Genomic DNA, 19,927 nt, shown 5'->3' on the forward strand with positions numbered 1-19,927 from the left:
ATAAAATTTATGTTCGTTGAATAAGAAAATTTTATTCACTACCTAAAAGTGATGCCCCTATTAAGCATATCACTGATGAAAACAATAAACAACTGTTGCTTTTGCTTAACGTTATGAAGCGCCGTTTGAGGGAAAATTTTTAATAATTAATAGCTATGTTATCTTAAGCTATACTCAAAGTTATGTTTAAATCAACAGTAAGAGAAAAACATAATGAAAACTCTTCTCAAAATCAATATTTAATGCTGATTATTTTAAAAATAACCGAAATGAGACTTATTGTAGAGTTGCCACCTGGGAAGCATTCGATCGACGAATTAAAATACACACGCATGCTTTTTGCCATTGTAGTTTTTAACGTTGAACTGAAAACAGGTCGTTTAGTAACTAACAACAAAACTAAAAACTATAAGGTTGTGCTGAATTCTAATACATTGTCCTGATAAAGCGTTAAAAAGTCCACATCTATTTACATATATATACATATATATACTTGAAGTGTTGCTCTATAGTCAAAGAATGGTTAGCATTTGCGCAAAGTATATAAATATACATTTCCGTATAGATGGATAAAAACTTTGTAATATCTCTATAACTAAGAAAAGGTAATGTTTATCTTTTATCCAACTGTTTACATTTTCAATGTTAACTTTTTCCATTTATAGTTCTGTATGTTCCTGCCAGCCAAAAGCAAATGGTAGAACAATTGCTCGGAGTTGAATTCATCTCAACTTTCAAAGGTAATCATTGTTTATGTTTTACATCATCTAAATTTTAAAGTAAATGCGAATTTTAACTATGCTTTTGGCATAATAAGTAAAGCCCAGATAAGGTATGTACATATATACATACATATATGTATATATGACATTGGCATCAGTATAGTCATAGTCATAGACATACGTAACAACTGTGAATTGAAAAATTTAAAGACTAATTTGTTAAAGATGCAGTTAACGTAGCTATAAATCCGGCACGTGGGCTTGAGCCATTAGTAAATGTTGTAAATGTTGTCTAAGCAAATATATAAATCTCTATGCAGCATACCAACAATTTATAGCAATATTCTTCATTCGAAGTGCTGCCAACTAGATTGAATATATGCAGTGTCAAACAGGCGCGCAAATTAACGGCGTCTTATTACTCATTATAACCGTCAATTTATCATAAATATGTTTAATTTTTAGAAACCAATACATTCTACTTAATATCTAACACTTTTCAATTGTTTCAGGAAAAATCATGTGTCGTTCTAACTGAAAACTTTTTAAAAATCGAGCAACAACGTGGAACTGCCATGTTTGGCAGATAAAATACTACAGCGCAAAAAATCCATAATTAAATACTAACATTTGCAAAACAGTTAGCGCGTGATAATATTTAATATATACATAATCAACAGGATATATTTTAAATGTTATGCTAAATATGAAAACTTTGAAACCCAAATACGCACCATAGTAAAATACTATGCATATTAAGCGAAAACGAATAATTAACCGCGAAAAAAATACCGAATGTTTGGGCAAAGGTGTAGTGATTGAATAAAATGCCAAAACTTGTGCGGCAACGTACGAATTCTTTTGCCTGCAGTTGAAAAGTGTAAAAAGACGCCATTTGAGTTGACTTTGAATAAGTTTTGAAAGAAGCAGTCAAATACTAGTGTCCGTGCTGTCAATCGAAAAGGAACATTAAAGTTTGAAATCAAATATAATAAAATTAATCATGTTGCCCGCCAATGTGGGAACTGTAAATCCCCAACGAGAAGTGCCCAAGACGATGTCGCCTGTAAAATCATTCAGCAACAAGGCAACGGCCACGGTCAAGCAGCCCGAGGAGATGCGTTTTGTGCCCATTGCCCCAAAGCCAGCCAAACCCTGTAATATAACTAATAACTTTAGCAACACTAAAAATAACTACAATAATAACAGCAGTAATACTTGTAAATTTAATAGTAAAATTAGTAAAAAAATTAACAATAATGCATCGTCTGCTATTAAACCGAAACTAACGCCAATAAATGTGGTACCGAAGCCATTCAAAACTAATTTTAACCATAATCATAATTTAACAGCACCAGTGCCGCCTCTTATACAATTGGTTAGTAATGGACCCAATGGGAATGCCAGTTCTCTGCTCTCAATATTGACACCCAAAACGCTGCTCAATCCCACTTGCACCAAGACCAATGTCCAGACGGTTGTACCTGCACAGGGTAATCCACAGTTGCAGTTGCAGTCACAACCACAACCACAGGCACCGCCACAGTCCCAGCCACAGCCACAGCCACAGGCACAAGCACCGCCTATGCTCATACGATCGGCCACCACGCTGGCTACCGTGCCGACGCAGCAACTACAACCACAGCAGCAGCAACAACAACAACAACCACAGCCGCAGCAGCAACAGCAGAAGCAACAACAGAATCAGCAGCAACTCCAGCAAAATGCTGCCATGCACAATAGTCCGATTCAGTCATCAGGGACAGCTGCCGTCTCAACTCAGACGCAATTGATAAATATGGTGGCTGCCAAAGGTTCACTTAAAACGGGTAAGTTCCATTTTAGTACTTATATAATATAGATTAAGATTTGAAGTTCGATCGTCATATAGCATAGCCCTATATGAACGTCTATACATACATATGTAATTGTTTGTGTTGTTGTCCATGCTGTTGCTGCTGGCTCTGCTGCCTCGTTTCGATTCGATTTCGGTTTTGCCTTTCAATCCATTTCATTTGCTGCGAGTCGCTCATTTAGTTTGTTGTCGCTGGTCGCGCTGAAATAAATTTCTGACTGTGTATGCCTGTGTGTGTGTGTGCGTGTGTGTGAGTGTAGTCTTTTATTATTACTATTATACATTATACTATTGTTATCATTGTAGCTGTCTATTTAACTAGCGATATTACTGCCGTTTAACGACTTTACAACTTTTTTTCTCTATTTCATAATATTAATTAGTTTGAGTACGAAAATAAGTTTCATGTGGCTATTTTGAGATTTATATAGTTCACGTTTTTCAGTTTATGTTAGTGTTGTTGTTGCTGTTGCCGTTTTTATTAAATCGATTGACAGATGATTTAACTGAAATCCATTTTCTGGTTTTAAGCTGATGTCACAAACGTTTTATGTGGCAGTTTCTGTTTTGAAGAGGCTAAAAATGACTTGTAAATATAACATTTAAAATGTTTTATTCTGTTTTTGCTTCATCTTTTTCTTCTCATTGTTGTTGTTATTTATCAACGTTATGTGTGTTCGACATGAATGTATTTATATATGTATATATATGCTAAAGTTGCGGGCGGGCGTGCACATCGTCTATGACGATGATCAGGTTTTTGCAGCTGCAGCTGCCTCAAGCGAGCGAGTGAAGAAAACATTAAGTTGGTATTTTGTATAGAAGGAATGCAGCGAGGACAATACTTCAAACTTTCGAATTTGCAAAATGGAATTCAACAAATATTTAGCAGCCTAGCCTTTCCCGAGTGACTCAACATTACCAACAACGACAACAACAACAGCAACAAGAAACATTCATTTTTATCAAAGTATATAAATTGATATATATATGTATATATAAATATATATATATATAAATATATATTTATACATACATATATATCTGCGTCGAATGTATGCAAGTATTCATACGTAAACACTCTTTTTTTTTCCTTTATGCTTATATAAATTTACTGCATAATGTTAATTTCGTTTTTTGTTTTTGTTTTCTGCTTTCAGCCGCAGCTGCGCCAGCCCAAATTTCGTTGCTGTCGAAAAAACAAACTCCGGTTATATTGAGCAAGGCCGCTGTGGAGAAAATCCGATTGAAATTTGGTCAGGTGCAGGCACAGGCTAATTCCGGGGCGCTCGTCTTGACCAAACCACTGAAGGCCAATTGCAACCAGAACGGCAATCAAAACGCTAACAAAAACAACAACAGCAACAATTTGAACTCTAAGTCACCGCCTGGCACTGGGTCCAGCTGCATGCCCACGGCAACGAACACTCCTCCTATGCCTCCGCTGGTGCCCACTTCGATGCCCACATCCATGGCAATGGCCACCAACGCTTTGCCAGAGATCAAGATTACTCCACTACCCGCAGCTCCAGCAAATAGCACCAAAATTATGAAAGTACAACCAAGTCCTATGGCTGTAATTGTGCCAGTGACGCCCGCCCCGCCACTAGCGCCAACAGTAGCAGCAATCGTGCCAGCAGGAACACCGCTAACAACAATCGCAAAATTAACTCAGTCACATGAGCAACTGGGCTCGCCCAAGCTGCAGCGCTCCAAATCGTTGGCCGGCAGTGAAGAGAATGCGACAATCATTTTGTTACAAAACAATGCAGCGGAGCGACGGCACTCGGTGGCCATTATGGCCAAGGAGGTGGATGTAGTGGAGCAGCCAACTCATATAGAAACCATAACTATAGACGACGATGACAGTGAGGAGGAAAAGGAGGCAGAGGAAAGGCGGAAACAGCAAGAGCAACAGAAGCAACAGCAACAGCAGCAACAGAAGCAACAGCAACAGCAGAAGCAACAGCAGAGAGAACAGCAGCAACTGCAACAGCAGCAACAGCAGCAACAACAGCAGCAACTGCAACAGCAGCAACAACAGCAGCAACTGCAACAGCAGCAACAACATCAGCAACAGCAACAGCAGCAGCAACAAGGAGTGCAGCAAGCAGCAACTCCAATAATTTCAGTTTCAGCTTCGAGGAAAAACTCAACAGCCAGTCGGAGTAGCAGCATTGCAAGTAGCTGCAGCAGTGATGTGGAAATGATCATTCTGCCATGCAGTAAACCGGAGGAGCCGAAGCAACCCAAGCAGCAGCCGCTGGAAATAAAGCATCCAGGCAATGGTGCCATCATCAACATTGTTAAAGCGGAAACATTGCCGGTGACTAAAGAGGAATTTGAGAAGTCGTTGCGCTGCGATGAGCTTATGGATAACAGCTCACCTTTGTCCGTCTGTGCGAGCAATGTGGCCAAGTCGGGAACCATCACGATAACACCCATTTCACGACTGCAAAACAAAAGTGTTGACCTGGTGCCAAATGTTGCTTTTGCATTGAGCACCTTCAAGCGCAGCATGCAACAGAATTTCAGCATGCTGCGCTGGCGGGACCAGCAGCCAAGCATGCTCCAGAATTCTAAAATGCGCTTCGAACTGAATCGCTACAATTTACTGCAGCTGGCAGAGCGATGTGAACCACGTCAAGGTCCAGCTGAATACTTTGAGAGATCTCTCTTTGATCGACCTGTGCGCCGACCGAACAGCAACAGCGATCCATTGCTCTACTTATGCTCACGGTGCAATTGCCATGGACCCGCCTCTGATTTTCTGGCACCAAGTGAGTCAACTCGAAAATCTAAACAAATCGTGCCCACAAACTAATATTCCATTTCTTTGCAGGATTTTGCTCGATTAGTTGCGTGCGACGCGTTCCCAAACGTCGCCAGCTTAATCCGCCCAGCGCTGCCAGCGAAAACAAAATAAGTCGCATGGAGCCAAGGGCAACGAATGGTCATGTACAGAATCTGCATCAGCATCATCAGCAGCTCCAGCAGCTGCAACAACAACAGCTACAACTAGAGCTGCAACAACAGCTACAGCTGCAGAAGCAAAATCGTGAAAAGGAACGCTGTCGTGAGCCTAGATTAAACGAATCGAAGCCAATATTTAAATGGACCGAATATCTGAAAATGAAAGGCAATGGTGGTGCGGCGCCAATACATCTCTTCCCAAATCCGTTTCCTATTAGCCCCAATCAGTTTAAGCTCGGCATGAAATTGGAGGCCATCGATCCCGAGAACTGTTCGCTCTTCTGTGTGTGCACCATTGTCGAAGTGCGTGGCTACCGCTTGAAGCTCAATTTCGATGGCTATCCGAGCATGTATGATTTTTGGGTCAACGCTGATTCAATGGACATTTTTCCGCCGGGCTGGTGCGAACGAACCTCGCGTGTACTCCAAGCGCCCAAAGGTTATTGCTCGGATAAATTTAACTGGCATCGGTATCTGTCGAAAACAAATGCTGAAGCAGCACCTGCAATACTCTTCACCCATCTGAAAACATCCAGCCATACGCAGATAAATGACTTCTGTGTGGGCATGCACCTGGAGGCGGAGGATTTAAATGATACGGGCAAGATATGTGTAGCCACCGTTGCGGATATACTAGATGAACGTATACGCGTACATTTTGATGGCTGGGATGATTGCTACGACTTTTGGGTGCACATAAACTCGCCCTATATCCATCCCTGCGGCTGGCATGATGGTCGCCAGCAGCTGATCGTGCCACCCGACTATCAGAATCTTACATTCAACTGGGCGAGCTATATTGAAGAAACGGGAGGCATTGCAGCCCCCGAAAGATTATTCAAGCCACGCGAACCCATGGAGTTTCAAGCACGCATGAAACTCGAGGTAGTCGATCAACGTAATCCCTGCCTGATACGTCCAGCGACAGTGATCACACGCAAGGGCTATCGCATTCAATTACATCTGGATTGCTGGCCTGCAGAGTACTATTTTTGGCTGGAGGATGATAGTCCAGATCTACATCCGATCGGTTGGTGTCAGGCTACCTCACATGAGCTGGAAGTTCCGCCCAACTTCAAGCAGGATCCCCCGCTGATGCCGTGCGATGTGCCAGGCTGTCGTGGGTTCGGAAACGCCAAACGCTTCAATCTCAACATGCATGCCCTGCGCGACTGTTGTCCTTATGCGCCGGACAACTGGCGGCAGTGGCGTGCCAAGACGGTAAAGCCGCCACGTGTCCTTCCCGAGCATATCAAGCGAGCAGACTCACCAATGCCACAGTCGCCGTCGCCGTCACCCTCACCTTCCATGTCGCAGTCCCAATCGCAGTCACCATCATTGTCGCCGTCGTTGTCCTCTTCGCCGTCACAGTCGCGATCGTCTCCAAGGCCGCAGACTCACGTACAGGATTCCTCAGCGAGTTCAACATCGCAGTTAAACTCGGATTCGAAGCTAGGAACCAAGGGAAATGCGCTTAAAAAAGTGGACACACCACGACCGAGCTTAGATTCGAAGCCACCGGCAAACATAAGGCGCGATGTAAAAACACCGTTACCCACTGATACCAAGGTCAAAACAGCCCCAGCTGGACAGGGCGAACTCAATCCGCGCTGCCTAGCTATAGCCAAGAGCATTGTGACGGAATATGGGCCACATCTTGCACGCAATTATCGCCTGTGGCAACGGAACAGCGACTTTGATATGACGCAGCTGAGGAGCAATCCGCTCTACTGGACCAACTGGGACGTCTATGAGTTTGTGGAGCGAGCGCTCAAATCCTCCAGCATTGCGAAAATGCTTTTCGATGAAGAAATCGATGGGCGAGCTTTGCTAATGTTGGGACGAAAAGATTTGACAACCTACTTTAAGCTGAAAGTGGGACCCACGGTCAAGCTATTCTCGCTGATAGTCAATCTGCGCATTGCGGTCGCATGTAAATTTCAGACCAAGGAGACGGGTCTCAACATTAAGCAATTTAAAAAGTCGATCAAAACTGCAAAACGTGAGCCGCTAGACAACAGCAGAAAAGCTTATGCTGATAACCCTATGGTGGCAACCACAAACAACCTGAAGCAGAACAATGCTGTAGAGCGGACGCCTGAAAAGCAAGAAGAATCAGAGGAAGAGGAATCAGAGGAGGGAGAAGAGGAGGAAGAAGTCGAGGAAGAGGAGGTGGAGGCGGAGGCAGATGACGAAGATGATGCAGATTTTGAATTTAAGGAAGAACCAGATGAAGAGTTAACAGACGATGAGGACGTTATGCTAGATAGTGAAGACTTCCTTTGCGTCAAACCAATACACGGGATGATAAAAAATGGGGCCGTTGATGAGAAGGACTCGGATGTCATTATGACTTCCGTGGATGCACTGCCTGTGAGTGCTTCCTAGGGGTTAGTATATGGGCTGTCAAACGGGGAACACGAAAGGGGAAGGATAGTTCAGCATGCTCCTATTCCTTTTCCTGTTCCTCTTTTGCAAAAGAAGGAAGAGGCAGACGAATTTGATTTCTATGATAAAGAATCAAAACAAAAGCAAAACTCTGACTGTGTCTCCGAATCTGCATCGGACTATAGCTCGCACTCGGATTCGAGCTCAGACTCGGATTCCCTGGCTGTGCTGCCCCTAACTGCATCATAGGGTTTATTTTACACGGCGGCAAATGAGGAGCATGAAGAGGAATGAAAAACTAATCCTCCCTTTCCGCAGAAGGAGGTTGAAGTCAGGCGAACTTGATGTTGCCATTGATTGTAAAGAAACAGATCAAGGGCAAACGTATGACGAGGACGTTAAGTTGGACAACGAAGATTTCCTATGCGTTAAGCCCCTATACACAGTATGGTCAAGAGAAAGCGGCCACTTAAAGATATGGAGTCGGACTCGGACTTTGACTCGGACTCCCTGGATGCGCTGATTGTGACTGCATCATAGGGATCCATCCGTCCGACATCAGCCATTATGTTTCCAATCCCATTTAGATTTTAAGTCCATCAAATCAACTTTAACTATGGAAAATCAGTCTAGTTAGTTGATCTATTTATATAAGGTTTGTTGCGTTGGATCGTTTTCAATCAATTAATATTGTGTATTCTATTGATATGGTAACTAATCTTTAAGCGTTTCAATTAAAGTTAATGTATAAAAGTTATTCTTGAGTATTAAGAATTCGATGATCTACAGATCTAGATGGTCTTTCAGGTCAAATTAAACCTATATCTACATTCACCACCTTCCAATCTATATTGTTTCGAGCTGTGTGCTGTGCGGGTAAAATTGAGGAAGATGCTTTTATTGAAACTATGAACCGAACTAGATATTTTTGAAACTAACAAATGCCACTAATATGAAGAACTGCTGCTTGATTGATTTAGCCTAGCGGAGCGTAACGTTCGCATCAATATGGGACTATTGCCGTTTTGAATTTGGGTTCAATAGTTGGCAAATATTGCGTCTTGTTCTTAATGCTTTACAACTTTTTTTCTTTGGCTTGTCTGGATCTATTGGTGAGGCAGCTTTCTCAGAATCTTCTGCAAGTGGCTGTGGTGTTTCAGATTCCTTCTCTTTCGCCTGTGGCTTTGGTTCCTCTTCCCCGTAATATTTTTTTAGTTCTACTTCCAATTTTGCTTGTGATTTTGATTCAGTTGTTGGTCGTAGGCCGGTTTGTATATCTTCTGCTGCTGCTGTTGGTGCTGCTGCCGCTGCTGCTAGTACTGCAGCTGTTGGTGCATTTGCTTCTGCTCTTGCGCCTGCAGCTCCGGCTCCTGTTGCTTCCGCTCCTGCTGCTGCTTCCGCTCCTGCTGCTGTTGCCGCCGCTGCCACTTCTGCTTCTTCCGTCTCGTTGTCGTCTTTTACGGCCAAAGTGCCGTCCGGCTCGAAAAGCAAACCACCAAACAGATGCGTCACTTGGACAAATTGTTGAAAGCAGCACATATTTCTATAATAGAGATTATTGCATTTCTGATATCTCTTCAGTGCCACCAGCAATTCATTGTCGGGAATTGTGTTCGCGCCTTTCAAAATTAACATCAGAGCATGCAGTTCCTTAACGGTAAATTTCAGAAAACTATTGTCACTGATCAGCCTCTTAGCCATTGGCACAATTTTCTGCAACAGAGGCGAGAATGATGAATACTTATAATAGTTGATAAATAACTGCAGTTACCTTGCCCACCAGCTTCATCATGGCCGGCCGGTTATGCTCATTGGCCAACTGAAACATTTTGAGCACCGTAGACATGGGCCATTCCTTATCGACGAATTTGCCAATGTAGCCGTCCACAAAGTCGGGCATTTTGTATTTGGTGGCCAAATAGACAAGATCGGGGAACATCTCAATCTGGATGTCATTGTATATCTCATACGTGTATATATAAAGCAACAGAGTTTCGTATGCATCGGGCATGGCGTCATTCACATTGATCACCAGCTTGGATTTATTGAAATCCGTTTCACGGAACATGCTCTCAAACTCCTCCGAGGCGGACGCCAACAGAATCCTGTGGCATTTGAATTCGCGGCAGCAACAAGTCATCGATTTATTCGTATACCACACCTTTAGGTCACAATCCGACAGTTGTCCAGAACGGAGCAATTCTAAACGACGTAACTTGCAAAACATCATTTACATATTCGAGAACTTGATACACTACATAAATTTGGTACTAAAACCGATAATTCCTGAAATGTAGTTTCACTCTAAAATTTGATTCTTGATTTTCACTTATTCCTTGTAGTAGCATGTACATATGTACATACATATCTTGGTTTTATTTGTTAGATTTTTGTCTAAAGCTTGCTTAAATTGTCGGTATAAAATGTCAAAATTTCGAAAATCAGCTGACAGGGCTAGTTCAAGACCGTCTAGATCGTCCAACCCGCCAGCCCCTGCCCCTGCGGCTACCGCAGCGTCAGAGGCCCCAGATGAAGTTGCCTCCCCATCAGCACAGATCGCAAAGACGGAGACACCTATTAGCCTAGATGTTCCGTCGACCAAGAAGCGCCGCCTCGAATATTTGCGGAGCGGCATAGATTCCGATTGTGAGGTACATGTGGCGAAGAATGCGAGCAGTGCTGATGATGGTGCCAGCACCTGTTATAGGAAATTCAAATGCCATCGCCTATTTCTGGCAACCGCCTCTGAAAAACTGGAACATGACATATTCGAAAATAAAAGCTGGAACGGAGTATTGCAAATAAACGGAGTCTCGCCGCAGAGTGTGGAAATCTTTCTCGAATTCATTTACACATTTGAACTGGCAACGGCGCAAATCGATCTACTGCTTATTGGGGATATATTCATATTGTCCTGTGCATATAATTTACCAGACCTCATGCTTAGCTTCTCGCAAGAGCTAAAGAATATTACATGGCCATTAGCTGGCATATTACCAGCCTTCAATCTGGCATTCCGTCATAATATTTATGATCTGGAAAACTTTAGCATAACCGTATGTTCTCCATGCACTTCAATATCTCTCATATCATGCATAACTATACTTTTCGATACCTTTTCAGAAAATTGTAGAAAACGCAGCTGCTCTTAAAAACGAACCTGGACTTAAAAAACTGCAGATTTATGCATTTAACTACGTCATACAATTCTGGCTAGCCACCGAAGTATATTCTATATATATTTATAAGGCATTCATTAAATTATTAATTAAAATATCTATTTTCAAACAGGCGCTATCCACAAACGAAATAATTCAAATAGTACAGGAGTACCAGAAAGAAAATAATTTAATATTTAAAAATACACAACAATTTCCACATTTCATTAAGATTATCAACTATTTTCCCAGCATGCTTCTGGACGCGGAAGGATTCATTGTTCGTTCGCCTTAATTAATGACGACCTGAGTCAACAAGCTAACATAACTATGTAAATTCTAGCATTGAAAAATTTCAGTGTAAGAGAATAGTCTTCTGGTATTTTTTTTTAACATAATCCTAGAGATCTGCTTGGTTAGTGATACAGCCCTGTCTTATCATGTCAAATATTTTAGTTATTGCGAATAAATACACAATATTTCTACTTCTATCGATTCATCGTTTCTAAGAGAACCAGTAGATTGTTTTTTATTATAAATATTTATCATCGAAATACAAAAAAATACTAAGAGGTCGCTATATTTATTGCCCAGTCATTCGCATCAAAACGGCACTTTTGTATTTTACAATAAGCTATGATTAAATATTGGTTATATAATATTTTATTCACATAATTGAACGGAAATTCTTAGGAGCGAACGAACCATTTAAGTTCAAGATGAGGCACATGCAGCAAGCTATTGCGTTGCAACTATCGATATGTTTAGCCATCCCTATCTGGTCCTCAACTTGTGGTTTTCGTACAGCATTTTTCCGGGTGTTACAGTGTTACAGTGCTTGAAAAATATAAATAGCGAATTGAAAAAGAGTGTAAACAGTTTTCAAAGCTAGTGCACGTGCTAAAAAAAAATCTGGAAAAGTGTTGTTCGCTTATTACAGCAATGAAAGGCAGTTAATGGTTTGCCATTTGGATTTTCGTTGCCGACGTCGGATCTCTTATACAGATATAGTAAACGGCGCAATCGCCAGAACGCAACTACATTTCCCACTGTGCAGCAGACATAAAGTAATTGCAATGTGTTTAATGCTTTAATTAGAAGTTTGAATTGGGTGCTGAAGAAGTTCTATACTATTTGTTTTTCTTTCTCTTTTTGTGGCGCATGTTCTGTTTTCTTGTGCACTGTACACCACATCATTATGCTTGTGTTGTGTGTGTGTGTGTCTGTGTTAGTGACTTTGTACACATTTTAGGCGGTGTGGTGTGAGACCCTCGCAGTGCATTCGATAAATATCGCTGTCATTCGTCTATCGATATGCATTGGGGATGAAATGCGCGCGAAACGACAATGGGGGCTAACATTATATTGCATGCATACATACATACATGAATACAATAAAGATAAATTTGGTTGAAGATGAATAAAATTAATGAAGATTCGTGCTCAAATTTATTCACTTACAGTTAATGTTTCGGTACCTGCCCGCTTAAAAGTTTACAAACGATTCATTCAGTTAATATAAAATGGAGGAAATATCCAGTCTCGAATCTTTTGGCGCTGATTCGAGCGCAAGACCTGAATCAGAAACATCCAAATTGGACGAGGACAATTCAAGGGAGAAAGCTGAAGCAAGAACAGCTCTTCAGGATACACCTGCGTCACCATCACCTGTGGAAAATATTAGTGCAGATGCTGGCGAAATAGCTGAAAAAATAGCTACGGCGCCAGCAACAGGCGAGGATGACGATTTCGAGCAGATATCAGAAGGTTCATTAGACATGGACGAAGGACAATCGCAAGATAAATCCGATGCTGCTGGAAAAGATGAACTAAATCCTATACCTAAAGATAGTGGAGAATTGGATGCAGCGCCCAGTGCAGCTGAGCCAAGCGCTGAGGATGCATCAGAACAAGATGTGGAGCCAGCTGCGGCAGATGAAGAGCAAGAGCATTACCATATAGATTCCAATGCTGAAGCAGAAGCTCAGCAACAACATGATGCTTTTGAAAATGTAGAGCAAGGCAAAGAAGCGTCTGAAACAGATGCAGTCGATGGTGCACCCGCTTCCATTGAAGCTATGGAAGTAGACGAGGAAGGCGATGCCGAAGCAGAGTCTGCGCCCGCAGAAACAACTGCTGATGGCGATGATGTCGAAATGCGATCCGAAGGGGGCGACTCCCAGCATGCAGCAGGTGAACAAACTGACACGGGCGACAAGTCTACTGAAGACACGCCCTCTGAGGGCAGGGATGAAGTTGATAGGACAGAAGAACAAAATGCTTCAGCAGCTACAGACAATTTGTCCACTCACGAAGAAGATGATGCAGATAATGCAGAGGCCGATGCCGAGACAGAGCGAATTGAAGATGCTGCCGAAGCCGAACAACAAGATGAAGCAGCCGATGAAGGGGCCGAGCAACCAGATGAAGCTGGCGAAGCAGAACAAACGGAAGAAACAGCCGAAGCAGAGCATGGAGATGGTAAGTGTAGTTGCAAACAAAAATAAAATCGAATTATACAATGTTTTGATTACTTACACAGATACTGTCGAGAATGTGCTAGAGCCCGAGGAATCTGATGTTTGTCTTATACCGGACGATCCCGAAACGGAAGTAACTGAGGCCGAAAAGGAGCTGGCCCGAGAGAATGCGGAAAAGGCAGCGGAGGAGGAGGAAGCCGCCGAGCAAACGCAATCTGGATCGAAATCGCCTGTCAATGAGGCTGAAGCTGGAACAGAAGCACAAAGCGACAAGGTTGATGCGGCCGCGAGTACTGTGAATCCACAAACGGAAGACACGTCTGAAAGTGCAAACGGTAATAAAATAAGCTAAGTTATTGTAATTTAATTGTTAAGCTAAGCTGTCGATTGCTCTCCGTGTGCTCCTATTTAATCCTCCATTTGAGCAGCAGAGGCTCTGGCTGATAAGCCAGCTGGAGCTGATGTTTCAGAGCGCCCTGAAGGTGAGCTTTACAAATAATTCTCAAAACTTTCATAAACTAAAGTAATACAAGAATTAGCCACAAAGGATATCAAACTTAATACTTAATTTATTAAATGAGAAATAAAATGTATAATAAAACTCTTTGCATTACACAGTGAACACTGCAGCTAATGACGACGAGGATACTCCTGAAGCGGATGCCCAGGAAGCTGATGAGCCAACCCACGAAGCGTCGGGGACTGCCGAGGATGAAGCGGGCGGAACTGCCAAGATAGCCATCGTTTGGATAGTGGGCAGCACACAAAAATGTAAACAGTGCGACACTGAAAAGACCTGCGTTTATCGCTTCAAACAGAGCGAAGCGGCTGCTGATGAAAATGCTGAAGAGACGGCAGCAAGTGAAGCACCTGCAACAGGAGGTACATTCGAGTATTTATGCGATCAGGCGTGTTGTGATGCATTCTTGGCTGCCGAGCCGGGCAAATACTTCTTGCGGCGTAAGAAGTTCCTGGTCGAGGAGGTTAGTCAGGAGTCCAGCGGTGTGGCTGCCGTTGATGATGACACAAGTGGGAATACGGAGACGACGGCTGCTGCTGAGCCCAATGAAGGTGATGCAATAGACGCCGCTGTAACGAACAAGAAACACGCCTGCCTGCAGTGCAAGGAGCAGACGAATTGCAAATACTTTCTCCGGCAAGACCAGGATACGTACTACATATGCAATGATGATTGTTTCAATCTCTTAAACGCCGAAGAGCCAGATAAATACAAATTGAAACGTCACTCGATACGCGTACGAAACATTGGCGCCACCACCATACGCTCGCCCAGCAAGAAGCCTGAAACAAATGTGGTCGCCCGCACCAATGCCGAAGCGGAAGCGGCGCGTCTCGATCGCATCGAGAGCTTTAGGCGACGTTGCGCCGATTGCCAGCAGGAGGTGAATGTGGGTGACAAGCAGCTCATCTGGGAGACAATGGACTTTTGCAACGAGGTGTGTCTGGGCAGCTATCAGCGTTCATTTGGCGGCAACTGCGAAACCTGCAAACAGGAGGTCAGCTCCATTGCCCTGGGCAAATACTGCGTCCGATTTGGCTTCGAGGTGCGTCAGTTTTGCTGCGCGGCCTGCCTTAATACGTACAAGAAGGGACTGAAGACCTGCAGCTGCTGTCAGAAGGATATTAGCAGCGGACAGGAGGGCTTTCTGGCACCCGTCGGCGACAAAGATCAGTTCAAGGACTTCTGTTCGCAAGCATGTCTGCGACGCTATGATAATATGTGCAATCCCAAAAAGAAACTACGCACGGACATGTGCGGCGTTTGCAACAACGAAAAGCCTGTGCGTGTAGAGATGCTGTTGGACGACAAAGAGCACTATTTCTGCTCGAATCCCTGCTTTTCGGCTTTCAAGTTTGTGAGCAACGTCAATGCCGATCCGTGCTCCATGTGCTGCAAGTACTTTGAGCGAAAGAGCACCGATGCATACACAATTTATAGCAATGATCAGCAGGCGCCGAAAATGTTCTGCTCGCGCATCTGTATCAATGTGTACATTATTGTCAATAGACACATTGTCTCATGCCAGTGGTGCAAGGTTAAGAAATATAACTTTGATATGATCTACAAGCAGCAGAACGACCAGGAGACGCTCACTTGTTCCATCAACTGTCTGACCATGCATGGCGTTAGCTGTAACATTTCAGCACGTGCTGTCACCAAGTGCGACAATTGCAGCAATACAAGCACCCCGCAATACCATCTCACCATGTCTGATGCATCGATGCGCAATTTTTGTACATATCAGTGCGTAATGCAGTTCCAAAATCAGTTCGCCCGCACGCCACTAACTTTGGATGGCGATGTGGCGTCAACGTCGGCCAGCAAAGCACAACAGCAGCAACACCTATCTGCTTCACAAGCTCGTGGCAGCAACAAAAATGGAGCACCCTTTCCCACCGGACTACCGAAACGGGTCAAATTAAAGTTGTCACAGCAGCCGGTATGTATTTACTGATACTTTAAACTCGATCTCTAATGCACACTGAAGAAGGAACCGATTATCGATAGCACCTTTTTTGCGATAGTCGCATTTTAGTAGTGTTGAAAGGATATTGAGAGTGCAAAATAAGAAAAATATACCGATGGCTGGTATATTTTACTCAAAATGAAAAATGTAATTTCATATCTTTGAATGCGAATTTATTTTAATTTGATTAGATTATCTGAAGATCTGTTTATAGAATATTAGCTCATTTAAATCAATGTCCAACTGGTGCAAATACATGCTAATACTTATTTCGCGATATGGCAACGCTCTTTCCCATGCAGTCCATAAACCATCTACGCGGTTTTCCAATTTGATACTAATTTTTGTAGAAGAAATAAAAATGCATTTAAGGTGGAAAGTAAGTGTAATGAACGTTTAGTTTCAATTATGCTAAAGTCTTTGATTGAATTTCTTTGCAGTCCGGCCTGAAAAATAATGCATCTGGTGGTTTAAATAAAAAATCAGCTAGTGGAACTGTTGTGCCCGTTATTTCCACCGTTCAATCGCTGGCGAGCGGCGAAACTGAGGCACGCATTGGAAGTGTAACCGTGCGGCGCAAGCGCGGTCGTAAAGCGGACTCACCGCCACCGTTATCGGTGAACATTACTTCGTCCTCATCCTCGTTGGGGGAGGTTCGTGGTCGTGGTCGTCCGCGCAAGCACGTGGACTATACTGTTGCACGGTCGCCCTCACCACCGCAGCCTTTGCGGCGCAGCGTCGGCACTCCTAGCAATGATTTACCAGCGCCAGTAACGGAAACAAAGATCATCACCGTTCCTCCGTATCCAAAGGCGGTTCGTAATGTAAATATTAGCTGCAAGCCCATGACCGTTTCGTCAAGCGCTCAGGTAACGCCGTCCGTGCGAGATTGTGCCACGCAGACCGAGAAGGATTATTCGAACAAGGTGCTAATACCCGTACCTGTGCCCATATTTGTACCGCAACCGATGTATATGTATTCAGCTCCATTCCCGGTGCCCGTGCCCATTCCTCTGCCCATACCGGTGCCAATCTTTATACCCACGACACGAAACACCGCAGCTGGCATCTTGAAGGAGATTAAGAAGATACAAGATAAAATGCCCGAAGATCCACTGGAGGCCGAATTGCTAATGATGGCCGAAATGGTAGCTGAAGAGAAGCACGAATCGGATTCCGATTCGGACAACGAAATCAAACCGGATCCGGGTCTGGTCACCATGCAATATCAGAATAGTCTTGAACAACAGCAGCAGCAACAACAGCAACAGCAGCAACAGGTTGTGGATGTTAATGTCGCTAGCCATAATCATTACGGCGATGATATGCTCCAAATAGCCCTAAAAATGGCCACAGGCGACTTTGAAAATCCTCATCAGACAACAACTGTTGATCTGGAGTCAACAATGACGGCCAACACGATAACGAGTCAGTCGCCCATGGGACATGATATGGGTCAAATGGGCGTGCATCATCTGGATCAGCAGCATCACATGTAAGAATCGTCACAACGTAGATTTTTTTCAGTATTTATTATAAAGTTATTCACAACTCAATCAAATGTTTTTCAGATCTCCGCGAGGTCGTAAACGTGGTGGCACCATCGCCGTACTTGATTCTCCATCACGAAATAGTCGATCGCCTGTTAAACGACAGCGTGGCAGCGAAATGGACCACTCGGCCCTGCAGCAACAGTCGCAGCAGGCACAACAGCCGCAGGAGAAGCCCGATGCACAAATGTTCCTCAAATACACATTCGGTGTCAATGCCTGGAAGCAATGGGTGATGACCAAGAATGCAGATATCGAGAAGAGTTCGATGCGCAGGAGACCCTTCAAAACGGAGTTGCTACAAATGACTGCCGACGAGCTGAACTATTCTCTCTGTCTGTTTGTTAAGGAGGTGCGCAAGCCCAATGGTACCGAGTATGCGCCGGATACAATATATTACCTTGTGCTGGGTAAATATTAGCCAAATTCTATTGTCTAGATCAGCTACCAATACTCTTGTTTTTTACACAGGCATCCAGCAATACCTTTATGTAAACGGACGCATCGACAACATATTCTATGATCCATACTATGAACGTTTTACAGAATGCCTTGATGAGGTGGCTCGCAAGTTTTCCGTGCTGTACAATGATTCGCGTACGTATTATAATAATCCGATATAATTCGATTTCTAACTCGTTTATTTCTACTCCCATAGAATACATTGTCACACGCGTGGAGGAGGAGCATTTGTGGGAATGCAAACAACTAGGCGCCCATTCGCCCCATGTGCTGCTTAGTACGCTGATGTTTTTCAATACGAAGCATTTTAATCTAACTGTAAGTACCTTATTCTTTCGGTTAATATCAAATGTTTTATTGGTAATTTATTACATTCACACAGACTGTTGAGGAACATATGCAATTATCATTTTCCCACATTATGAAGCATTGGAAGCGTTCATCGCAAAACTCCAAGGTACCAGGTACACGAAATGTGCTCTTGCGATTCTATCCACCGCAGGCAGGTTTGGGTAAGTAATATATTGATTATATTTAAATATGTAATAACACTCTTTATATCTTACAGATGCCAATCCGCGCAAGAAAAAGGTGTACGAGCAGCAGGAGAACGAAGAGAATCCACTGCGTTGTCCTGTGCGTCTATACGAATTTTATCTCTCCAAATGGTAAGCTAAGATAATAATTATTTCAGTATTCTGACTAATTATTAATTTCTAAATTGCAGCCCAGAGAGTGTAAAAACGCGCAACGATGTGTTCTATTTGCAGCCGGAACGATCCTGCGTACCCGATTCGCCCGTTTGGTATTCAACGCAAGCGCTCAGCCAGGACGCACTACAACGTATGCTGCATCGCGTTAAAATGGTCAAGGAAATCAATATAGCGCTATTGACAACTTAATGTGTAAATAACACACACAGATGCACATACGATTTGCAGTATGTGAATAAGCTCATTATGTAATGACATTTAAAGATAACGAACCTTTGGTGCTTAGCACAAGATTATTTGCGGGCAAAAACACCAATATAACCCATTCAGCTAAACTCAGAGATAAGCATCTCTCCACGACTCCAATTATTTAAAGAATCATAGATGTGTTGCATAAGTCTAGCAATACTTATACATATATATATATATAAACACTAGATATATATATCTAAATTAACAAATTGGTTTTACGTACTGTAAACAATTGTGCCCTAAGAGTAGCGCAATATTAGGCTCTGTATAGATTATGAATTTAAATTTGAACTTTATCTCAAGCATAAATCTTTAAAAAGGAATCAACATCATTTAATAATTTGGCTACTGATTATTTCATTTATATATACTTGGTTTAAGTTTAGATACGTAAGACCACAGCGATGACGATTGCAATTAAGTCATTTTAATTAGTTTGTTTATAGTAAACTGGTAGGGAGCGTGCTTAAGTAATCAAATTGCAGTCCCCGAGGCAGCGTATCGATTGAAGCGTGCGGCGAGCTGCATGTATGATGTTGATTATATATTATTATCTATAAACATTTAAAACAGATACTATGCCGTTGCAGTGTACATAGAGCATAAACATACACAATGAGCCAATTACGAGCTGTTGTTCTAAGTGTTTTAATTGTAAAATGCTGTACTCCTTAACTAAAAAAGTAATTTTAAATATACGATACATATACATATATTTTACAATCTATAAATTTTATGATTTCTTTAGAGCTTGTGTAGATTTTTTTGTTTTGATTTGGTTCGATTTGATAAAAAATATGTAGTTTTTGTTGTCTGGCTTTTTGTTGTAAGGCTCAAGCGCTCTGAATGCATAAAGCTACTGTCTATTTTTTAATTTGACACATC

At 42.7% G+C, this 19,927-nt stretch overlaps 4 protein-coding genes across 5 annotated transcripts; 3 read left to right on the forward strand and 1 right to left on the reverse strand.

The window, feature by feature from the left end:
• Nucleotides 1-353: 353 nt before the first annotated feature.
• Nucleotides 354-8,695, forward strand: LOC6574906. Its single transcript, XM_044007976.1, has 6 exons — nucleotides 354-605; nucleotides 666-740; nucleotides 1,235-2,551; nucleotides 3,738-4,555; nucleotides 4,643-5,357; nucleotides 5,420-8,695. The coding sequence occupies exons 3-6, from the start codon at nucleotides 1,726-1,728 to the stop codon at nucleotides 7,936-7,938; spliced, it is 4,878 nt and encodes a 1,625-aa protein (XP_043863911.1). The 5' UTR covers nucleotides 354-605; nucleotides 666-740; nucleotides 1,235-1,725; the 3' UTR covers nucleotides 7,939-8,695.
• Nucleotides 8,696-8,815: 120 nt separating this feature from the next.
• LOC6574907 lies at nucleotides 8,816-10,168 on the reverse strand. The gene is made up of 2 exons (XM_032733637.2): nucleotides 9,710-10,168; nucleotides 8,816-9,651 (listed from the first exon to the last, which is right to left on the reverse strand). The coding sequence occupies exons 1-2, from the start codon at nucleotides 10,166-10,168 to the stop codon at nucleotides 8,953-8,955; spliced, it is 1,158 nt and encodes a 385-aa protein (XP_032589528.1). The 3' UTR covers nucleotides 8,816-8,952.
• Nucleotides 10,169-10,292: 124 nt separating this feature from the next.
• Nucleotides 10,293-11,581, forward strand: LOC6574908. Its single transcript, XM_002000900.4, has 3 exons — nucleotides 10,293-10,994; nucleotides 11,062-11,163; nucleotides 11,230-11,581. The coding sequence occupies exons 1-3, from the start codon at nucleotides 10,293-10,295 to the stop codon at nucleotides 11,389-11,391; spliced, it is 966 nt and encodes a 321-aa protein (XP_002000936.4). The 3' UTR covers nucleotides 11,392-11,581.
• Nucleotides 11,582-11,869: 288 nt separating this feature from the next.
• LOC6574909 (zinc finger MYM-type protein 3) lies at nucleotides 11,870-19,757 on the forward strand. 2 transcript variants are annotated; one of them, XM_015167714.3, is made up of 12 exons: nucleotides 11,870-12,163; nucleotides 12,560-13,577; nucleotides 13,639-13,911; nucleotides 14,005-14,058; nucleotides 14,195-16,038; nucleotides 16,506-17,560; nucleotides 17,637-18,025; nucleotides 18,087-18,212; nucleotides 18,274-18,395; nucleotides 18,460-18,589; nucleotides 18,646-18,745; nucleotides 18,805-19,757. In XM_015167714.3, exons 2-12 carry the CDS (start codon nucleotides 12,620-12,622, stop codon nucleotides 18,977-18,979), a joined length of 5,226 nt encoding a protein of 1,741 aa, XP_015023200.1. In that variant the 5' UTR covers nucleotides 11,870-12,163; nucleotides 12,560-12,619; the 3' UTR covers nucleotides 18,980-19,757. The 2 variants fall into 2 exon arrangements, with proteins under 2 accessions (XP_015023200.1, XP_002000937.1); XM_002000901.4 differs by lacking the exon at nucleotides 14,005-14,058 and having other exon boundaries at nucleotides 11,871-12,163.
• Nucleotides 19,758-19,927: the final 170 nt, after the last annotated feature.

Source organism: Drosophila mojavensis, unplaced genomic scaffold, assembly GCF_018153725.1.
Source record: "Drosophila mojavensis isolate 15081-1352.22 unplaced genomic scaffold, ASM1815372v1 contig_231, whole genome shotgun sequence".
Lineage (NCBI taxonomy): Eukaryota > Metazoa > Arthropoda > Insecta > Diptera > Drosophilidae > Drosophila > Drosophila mojavensis.